Consider the following 10,331-nt stretch of genomic DNA (forward strand, 5'->3'; position numbering starts at 1 on the left):
CGGTCTCCCTGAAACCTAAAGCGCAGACACTACCATGTGAAAGATCTGTACCCAGGCTGAAGGCGTACGGAACGTGTTCCCTCTTCTTCCTCACCTTCCTCTCTCTGCCTCCCCTTCCCCCATGATTCCAGTTGCTTCTCCATAGAAAAACGGAACAGTGGGATTGATGGTTTGAAACTGTTGCACTGTTTTGATGACTTACCTTTACTGATCCTGTGCTGTGAACAATGCTGGGGGTGAACTTCTCCTCTGATCATTACTAATTTAATGCTGGAATTAATTAGGCATTCCCATCATCACAGCATTGTTGCAGTTAAACTATTTTGAGGGAGGCAGAGAAAGGCAGGAAGGAAGCAAATGTTTTATGTTTAAAAAAATGCTGTGCTTTTAAAAACATTATCATGAATGCACAGCATACTCAACTTTTATATGAAATACTATGTGACAATATAAATGATGTAGCATCAACCCACAGCCTAGCTAGGGGCCACAATGCAGTCACATGGATCAGTTTGGGAACCACTGATGCATGGGTACAGGATCTTAGGCATAAAAACCTTCAGAAAAATGCCAGAGGAGAAGATCAGAGCCAAGAAGTTACTGGGAAGAAAAGAAGAAAAAAAAAAAAGACTTCCTTCTCTATAACATACATTATGTTATATAGACAACAGGGGAAGGAAGAGTGACAGATGCCTCATTAAGACCTAGATTTCAGTTGCTGACTAGTCCACAGGGGTTTTCAAGACTTGACTGGACAAAGCCCTGAGCAATCTGGCCTGAATTCAGTGTTGACCCTATTGTAAGTAGGAAACTGGACAAGAGACCTCCTGAAGTCCCTTCCCACATGAAGGATTTCTAAGATCCGTCAAGGGGACAAAGGACGCTAGAGAAAATCCAAACTAAGCAATTTGATAAGTAATCAAACACGTAATAAAAGCCACACTCACTTGAATTTTTCTTTCAATAACTGCAATACAAGAACAGACATAGTATGCGGCTGAATATGACACACAAGGTGAAGCTATACTTGAAAAATTCATTACTTTATTTTAAACAACGATTTTTTTTTCTTTTTTCTTCTTACAAAATGTCCCAGACTGTACAATACATCAACATTTTTCTAAGGTAGGGGTTTTTTTAATTATGTAACCATTAGCTCTTCTTCAATGTTGAGGTAGAGATACACACATTTCCAATCAGCGTTTTTGAAAAACACTTAAGCCCTCCCCACTATAATCCAAACATAAAAGCAATGCACAAGAACACAATGTCCATTTTTCCACTATTAATTGCTCAGATAAATTGGAAGTCACGTCATGGCCTATAGAAGTTGGCATTTAAAAGTTGTCCCATTAACTCCATGAAGAAATCCTGAAAAGGTCGGAGCTGATATCATGGAGGGGCATCGTCTAAGGCAACACTTCCAGAAGGAGAATTCTCTGCCCCAGAAACAGGGCTGTCAGGCAGAGGAACAGAAGCATCTATTTCCAAGCTGTGCTGCTTCTCCAGATCACAATTAATGTCAGAATTTCCTCCGCCACTCACCTCTCCCTCTGACTCTTCAGTCAATTTGTCTTGGGCCTGAGCTGACTCCTCAGAATCTTCTTTTTCACGCAGAAAGCTGCAAATCGTATTAGGCCTGCTGTAGGAAAAATCTCTGTCCTTGATCTGTAACCACTCCACTCCACCTGATGCACAGAAGGAAAATCCATATTAGTGACAAAAGGAATTAAGAGTTAACTGCAGTTTTTTCTTAGTTTAAGTTCACTGTCATTAAGGCTGAGCCTGACCAACATTTAAGTAAAAGAATCACTTAGGATAGAAAGATGTCTTTCAAGACTTTGGACCAACACTGATTTTTGTGGCGAGTCTCACAATGGGGCTTAAACCATCCATTTTCCTTGAAAAATAAGGCTATGAATAACAGAAAGGCATTTGATAAAGAAAGACCAGCTTAAAAATGAAGAGAAACCTAATTGTTGATAAATTAACAACAACAGGTATAGGCTAAACCAACTTATCCAAGACATACAGCTACAGGTTTTTATCCAGATACTGGAGGCATTCTGTATGGTTCATTGATGTCACCAGCTCCATCCCTAAAGAGCAGTCACAAGGGAGATTAAATTATTAGGACAGCAATGAAAAGCAGGAATGTCAAGATACAAAACTATGCTATGTCCGTGTCACGAGTACTGTGTCCTGCTCAACCCATACTGTAAAACTAGAAATGAGAAACAAGAATTGGCAAGAGTAAAGTTAGCTCTACATGGGAAGAGACTTTAAAACCAAACAAACAGCAGCAACAAAAACCACAAAAAAATGCAACAAAAAAAGACAGAGACTAGAATTCTACTTGGAGGAGACAGCTCAGAGAGGGTAGATGTTTATAAGGCTGTACTGGGAAAAAAAGCAGGGATTGACTGATTTTGTTATCAGAATTAGGAGATAAGTAACTCACTCACTGGAAGCACCAGATCATACATTTGTAACAACCACAAAAGCAAACAAACAATCAAGAAAACCCACAGTAAAGTTATACTTTTTCCATACAACAGAAATGCGATTTGAAAACTAACTGCCATAAGAAGTGGTAGAAGTCAAAAATATAGACAGGTTCAAAAAGCAAGTGAAGATGACAGAGCCTTTATGGACTAAAGACATAGTAGTCCAGATGAAAACTCTTGTCAGGATATTCATGACCTGCTGAACACCGAAAGGATAGCCAAAAGAAAGGATTACTCGTGTATATGTCCCCCTCCTCCTACTTTCCACATACCCATTTACTACTGTTCATAGTCAGAAATAAAATACAGGTCTAAAACACCTTTGGTCCGATCCAGCATGGCAGTTCCTGTTGTATTTAGGTGTCAGACACCACCCTTAGACTCTTAAAATAACCTAAACATAATTCAAAATGCTGAGAAAATACTTTACAAATGCAATAAAGAGAATAAAATGTTTGTTCACCTAACTCTTACAACATCTGGCAATATGATAGGGAATGACATCAGAGATAGTGTAAGAATTTGCGCCATCTCCTGAACTCAAGTATCTCAAGCTCTTACAACATGTATGGAATAGACTCCAAATAGAACTGGGATTCCCCTCCTCCCACTTAGATTTTTAGGCACTACGTGTTGCCAATTCACAAAATGTTGTAGTTACTTTGTATGCACAACATTAAACTTCTGTCAGGGTACAGAAACAAAGTGTTTTTCAGCAGGTATCATCATTATTGCTCCTCCAGAACAAAATGAGCCTTTGTATTAAGCAACATATTCACTAGTCTGTTGTACTTTAAAAATAATAGTTTCTGTTTAATATTACCTACTTAATTATATTGAGAGAAGAAATGGTACATGGTGTTGATAAGAATGCTGATGTTTGCTTAGATTCTAGATGACATTTCATGTTATACCTCCTATGACCAATGTCCAGCTGACTGCCCATATTTAATGTAAAATGGCTACGTATTCTTAAAATATGAAGCAGTAACACTGACTTGAGTGAAAAAAAGCAACTAAAAGCCATAGGATACTGCCAATGAATAGTAGGATACTCAATATCTGACTATGTAAAAGCACTGACTTCCCTACAAAAAACACCACTGAAATAAAGCAAACATACGAGCACTGAGTTCTGCCTACAGAATGAAAATCAATATGAACGGTCTGCTAGGTGTGTCTTTGCAAGTAAGTTAAATTCATTTACAGTTCACTGTAAATTCAGTAAGAACAATTCAGTTGTAGTACATACAACATGGAACTTCTTACTAAGGATATTATAGATTTTCAACAATTACTGAGACTCAAAAAGTCATTAGAAAAATTGATGGAAGTAAAAAAAAAAATTAAAAAAAAAAAATCAGTGAAGAACTACTAAACAGCACTTCTGATTTCAGAACTAGTGCCAAAACTTTTAGATGACAGAAAAACATACCAGCGAACATCAGCATATGTTTGCCCTGCTCTTACACTCTTCTGTAGGAATCTACCACTAGCCACTTCTGGAGGCAGCACTGGTCAGAAGGAATCCCGCTCTCTTTTTTTTTGTGTGTGTGTTTTGTATTTTTGTATTTAAATATACATATTTGTTGCCTAAAGAAGAAAGTTCCTCTAACATCCTGCATGCTCTTGAATCAAACACTTAATCAAGGCTGACACTCCTAAGCATAATCCATCCATGTCCCTATGCATAAAAGCAGAGGCACTAACCAACGTTCTCCTCTCCTTCCTTCTTTTCTGTCAAAAGTGTCCGTGTCATGTTCAACTTCTTCATTGTGTGGCACTTGTATTTCAGCTGTACTTTTTGGTTGCCTTCTGCATCTACTATGAAGACAGGAGAAAAAACAACACCCCAAACCCAATCATTATAGTGAATTCCACTATCAACTGAAACAAGATAAATATTTTTAACCTCCCAGGCTACCACAACAAATAGGACATCAAATCACAACAATTACCATGCTCTGTGTTTTCTTCAAAAACCACACAGGTTCCCAAGGTATCTATGGAAAACAAAGTGAGAAAGTCTTAGAGACTAATTTGTATCAGCTGTAGATACTGCACCCACTGGCACAGCTCTGGGAATGTTCTGACTTGAAGCCCCTCGCAAAGGCCCAGCACTGGTAACCACACTGTCAACTTGGGAACAGACAGGAGTATCACGGTCATTGAAAGTCACTACAAGGGAGGATTCCAGATCATTTTCTTCCAGATCAACGTTGTCACCATAAGGCAAATGGGAGAACTACAGATTGCACAACATGTCAGTCCTGCTTATACAGGAGACAACAAGCACTTAAAGGCATTTTATGTCTCACATTTTTCCCTGCAGAAATACCAGCTGGTGCACCCCGGAGTCAGCTTCCAGGCATACCTTCCAGGAAGTAACGTGGATGCACAGGTAATTTAGCAGTGAACTCAGACTGGTGCTGCTCTATATGGTGTTACACAAACACCACCCAGAACTTCAGCACCTCACAGGACCATGTTCTCCATTCGCAGCGGAATTAACTGATGTTAAGAAAGTTCTTTGGGTCACATGAAAAAGGAGATATTGTATCCACATCATTTTTCCTACCTTCATATTCTCCTGCAAATACATATCTGTCCACTTGTAAAATGGGCCTCTCTGTCTCTATTCCCTATAAAGAGAGGGACAAAATTGCACAATGTCAGGTCTCTATTAGCCCAGGCAAATTTCTTGCTGTAAGATCAGAGAAGACAGATATAGCAGAATCCAGATTACATCAATTCCTTGAAAAGATAAATACTAAAAAAACCCAACATAAGGTAATAACAGTAAAATAAGTATTCCATAACATGGTAAATGTGAAATAAAGTTTCTTTTGGTATTAGAGAAAAGGAATGGATTCCAGACTGTAAAGCTTTCTCAAACTGTCAGCTTCATATGAAGAAAAGTACATCTTTAAAACAGGATTTATGGAAGTGGATAAGAGAGTTCTGCAGAGGATATGATTTTACAGAAGCTAACAGACTCCTGAAAGAATGGCAAGACATGCAATTAAATTAATATTTATTAGTTTTCAAAAAACGTAATAAAAGTAATTTTAGTTATTACAGTTGACCCTGAGGTCTTCTGCAATGTTAAACATTGGGGGTGGGGGGAGAAGGAGTTTTCTTTCCATTTTTGTAGGAGGCTTAGTTAAGCAGTGATAACAACTGTTACAAAGGGTTTAACCAATCTTACTGTAGAATCAGTGTACTGTTAAAAAAAAAAATGCAATGACAATTTTTCAGTCTATCATCATACATGTTACTTCAAGTATATTAACTACAAAGAATATACCAGATAATACTGTTCTAGTAATCACAACAAAACCAACAATGCTGAACTGGTATAGAAAATGCCCTAGTATGTTAAAAAGGATCAAAGAAATTCAGATCAAACTGCAGCCAATGGTCTATTTAGGTTACAGTAAATAAAATTAAAGTGGTTATTTCCTCTAGGAAATTAATTGAGCCTCTGTTCTAAATTAGCAAATAAAAATAACATCTTTTTTCATGCAAATACGTATATTTTCTAAGCTCCAATTAATACAAGTTCTATAAAGTGGGATAACTTTCAAAAGTCTTCGGAAAATACACAAGGTGAAGAAGTTCGGCATAAAGCATTACACCAGCACCAGAACTGCAATTGCAGGGTCATAGAAGCTTCTGTGATTACTGTGTGTCTCCATTGTGAGGGAGTTGAAAATTGTTATCTAATTTTATTTTTTTAAACAAGGAGTGGGAGAGTAAGGCAGCAGTTCTATCAGCTCATTCCCTTCCTCTACAGCAGGGCTTTTTGAAATACACAGGCCAGGATCCCATTATTCTTAATATATGAGATACCTATAAACTGTATTTTGATAAAAATTAATGCCTGAACAGAATACACTAATTAAGGCAAAATGTGTTTTAATAGTACATCGTGAACATCAACATTATACAGGACATGAAGATAAGCACATGCTAAAAGTTTTGAAGATGAGGCACTATGTAGTAAATTGCGCAAAATACAGAATATCACACAGGTTAATAGGAATTCGTGCAATTTTCCTCTTGAACGTTTGAAAAACAGAAGTATCTAAGATCAGCAAGATTTAAGCTCTGGGAATCTCTTTCTGCTGCATAAGTTGAGAACATCAATAGCATTAACTAACGTGTAGAACATATTTGTTGTTTTTTTTTTTTTACTACAGGAAATTAATAAAAAAATTAACACATCAGTACTAGGCAACAGCATTAAGGTTTTTAGTGTTCAAAACTTTGTTCCTTTGGCTGATTTGTATTCCTTTTTGGACTATACAAAAATGGAGACTGACTTCCCCTTATGTGACCAGCATCACAGAAAACTTGCTAAACAGAGTAACACAAAGCAGAATCTTTTATTGGAGTTTTAGCAACAGTTGCCCATTATGAAAAATCTCAACGAATGCTTAATCTGTGGAGCGAGCACAGGTAGATTTGGATACGAGTAGGATACAGCATAGATACTTAAAAGTTTTTCTAGTAACATCACAAGAGAATCTCAAAGCACAAAATTTAAAAGAATCCCATTAACACTATTGAAGAATATGCAGCCATTCAGCCACCAGTAATGAATCATGTGTAACACATTTCAAGTGACTTAGGCCAGATCCAGGAAGCAAATCTGCTTATAAAAGCATATCCATCCAGTGATGGATAATTTACAAATTTTGATTGTATTTCCATATTTGAGATTTTCAGAATTGACTTTACCACCTCACATATATTTTGATCAGTGGTATACTCTGAGATGTTCTCTTCCATCTCTTCAGTCTGTAATAAAGGTCTACTTTCAGAAAGTATTTGCAAATCAATAGTACTTGCACTATCTATACAGCTCTCATAGTCCACATAGGTTTTGAAGGGCAAATAAAATTTCTCCCTGTCCTGGTTTCGGCTGTGACAGAATTAACTCTCTTCTTAGTAGCTGGTACAGTGCTGTGTTTTGGATTTAGTGTGAGAATCATGTTGATAACATGCTGATGTTTTAGTTGTTGCTAAGTAGCGCTTATCTTAAGCCAAGGACTTTTCAGTTTCCCATGCTCTGCCAGCAAGCAGGTCTGCAAGAAGCTGGGAGGGAGCATAGCCAGGACAGCTGACCTGAACTAGCCAAAGGGATATACCATACCATGGAACGTCATTCCCAGTATATAAACAGAGGGGAGTTGGCCGGGAGGTGCGGATCGCGGCTCTGGCATCGGTCAGCAGGTGGTGAGCAATTGCATTGTGCACCACTGGGTTGGTGGTTGGTTTTTTTTTTCCCCTCTTCTTTTTTTGTTATATTCCTTTTCATTACTATTATTATTATATTTCATCACTATTATTATTATTATTGTTAGTATTATATTTTACTTTAGTTATTAAACTGTTCTTATCTCAACCCACAAGTTCTACCTTCTTTCCCGATTCTCCTCCCCATCCCACTGGGAGCGGGGTGGGGGGAGTGAGGGAGTGGCTGCGTGGTGCTTGGCTGCTGACTGGGGTTAAACCACGACACTCCCATACAGACAAAGTGATTAAACAACTCGGAAGGAAAAGGACAGGTAAGCCAGATTCTTACAATAAACTCACAGTGAAGCAAACAACATCCAAAACTGTTTACCAAATGCTTAACACCCAGTTATCCTTTACATTTTCAACACTTGAACTTGCCAGGCAGTATCTGAAAAAAAACCCCATTGTAAATACAGTGCAATTCAGAAAGATTTTGTCTTTACCTGTCAGCTGTATTCAAGTTATTTGAAGAAATGTGCTTAATATTTTTTTTGTAATGTGTAAAATACATCATTTAAAAAAAAAATTAACTTAGAGCTTGAAATCAGAGGGGATAATGGTCCTAGCTTATAAATACTTCTGAAAATATTTCCTTATATTTACATAATACTATATTCAAAGACCATATGCCATTTCTGAAATAGAGAGAGCCCACAACATGCAGCCAAATACGGCCAAGACAGTGCACATAATTGTCTATCAAAGATCTGATCTAAATGTTATTGACTTCAAGGAATTTAGAAACAGCCTCAGTCCCTTGTTCACATGCGTACTGACTTACCCCTTTCCTATTGTGCTGTAATCACTCACCAAAATCTTGCATTTGTTTTCACATTTTTCTAGGAAGTCTGAATCAATAATTCCTGATAGTTCCACCATGACCAGTTGCTCCTACAAGACAAGTTTATAACGTACGTCTGTAATTGATAGATCTGAACTCAGGGGAAAAAAAAAAAAAGCCCCCCCAAAAACAACCCAAAACAAAAAGAACAGCATACAAAGACCCAGACCTTCAGAATAAACAGACCCCAAATCTGACTTATTCTGCATCTTGCCTAGAGAAAATGGCAGACAGATGTTGCAATACCCAGGAAAATGCAGTGACCCACTAAGCCATCAGACACCTGTTTCACACCTGAATTTCCTGCCCTTTTCTTCCTAGCTAGGAAGGGAGCTCTTTTTTCACCCTTGAAAAATGAGGATTGATATGGGTGATTTATGAATAGTAACAATGACCAGTTATATATTCCAAAATACGTTTTTCCAAAGCTTTAGTACCTACCTCACTAAGACACCATAGCGAGAGGTTAGGCAATGTCTTGCTTGAAATGGTTACTTTTTATAACATATTGCTTTGAAATAAATTCCTGTTTGCAATTCCTTACAATTTTGGGTGAGGAAAATGCAAAAACCGAACAAAAAAATAGCCACCTTGAAAAATCTGCTATTCAGGGAAAAGAAGAGTTTTCAAGAATCACCATCTAAGCAGCATCCATGAACATACATAATCACAGAAGAGTACTAGTTCGTGTTTTCGGATGTTATGGGGGTAGGAAGCAACTGAAACTGGAAGAGTGCTTTCTGACAACGCCGTTTTCCAGAAAACCTGAAGTAGAACAGCCAAAGCGATACCGCTTTCGAGACACGACGGCTGCGGGGGCAGAGAAACCCGACAGGCCCAGGGAAACACGCTCGCTCGGTGCCCGACCCCACCGCCAGCCCGGGGGCGGCCATTGCGGCCCTCCCGCCCAGCTCTCCTCACGCGTCCGGCCTGCCCCGCCGGCCCTCCTCCAAGCAACGGCACGACGACGGACCACAGGCACCGGCCCCCGGGAAGCGGGGAAGGCCTTGCAGAGGTACGGTGAGAGGAGAAAAGCCACCCCCTCCCTCACTGGGGCCCCGGGGGCAGGTGCTCGGCCCTGCCAGCCCACAGGAGAGCGGGCGCAGAGCCCTCCGCTGCTACCCGCCAGGCAGCCTGACCCGGCCCGCTCAGCGCCGGCGGGGGGGCAGAGGGGGCCGGGCCGGGTCCACAGAGGGGACACGCCCCGAGGGGGGCCGGCCCGGCCGGGCCGCGTCCCTTCCCCTAACGCTGCTCCAAGGAAGGGGAACGCCCGGCGAGCGCGTCCCGATGCCGGCATTCACCAACCTCCACCTTGTCTTCCTCTGCTTCGTCTTTCCTCTCGCCCTCCTCCGTACTCTCTGCCGCCGCCATGTCGCCAGCGAATGCCCCGCTTTACCCCCCCCCCCCCCCCCCACCTCAGCGCGCACCACGTGCGCCCGGCGCCGCCATCTTAGAGGGCGACCGGCCCCGCCTCCCGCCCGCCCGCGCTGCTTCTCCCCCCTCCCTGCAGCGGCGGCTGCAAACGGCGCCAACGGCAACGGTGGCCCCGCCCACGCCGGCGACCTGCCGCTCGCGCCAGCTGCCCCCAGCAGGCGGCGGGAGTGGGGCGCGCGCGTCGGCGACCGTTAAGCGGTGGGACGTGAGGAGCGGTCCCCAGGGGGCGGGGGTGGGGGGGGCAG

General features: G+C 40.9%; 1 protein-coding gene across 1 annotated transcript; it reads right to left on the minus strand.

The window, feature by feature from the left end:
• Positions 1-1,008: 1,008 nt before the first annotated feature.
• GTF3C6 (general transcription factor IIIC subunit 6) lies at positions 1,009-10,023 on the minus strand. Its single transcript, XM_050894365.1, has 6 exons — positions 9,958-10,023; positions 8,622-8,702; positions 5,086-5,149; positions 4,466-4,510; positions 4,218-4,331; positions 1,009-1,688 (listed from the first exon to the last, which is right to left on the minus strand). Exons 1-6 carry the CDS (start codon positions 10,021-10,023, stop codon positions 1,393-1,395), a joined length of 666 nt encoding a protein of 221 aa, XP_050750322.1. The 3' UTR covers positions 1,009-1,392.
• Between the last annotated feature and the right edge of the window lie 308 nt (positions 10,024-10,331).

This window comes from Gymnogyps californianus, chromosome 3 (genome assembly GCF_018139145.2).
Source record: "Gymnogyps californianus isolate 813 chromosome 3, ASM1813914v2, whole genome shotgun sequence".
NCBI classification, from domain to species: Eukaryota; Metazoa; Chordata; class Aves; order Accipitriformes; family Cathartidae; genus Gymnogyps; species Gymnogyps californianus.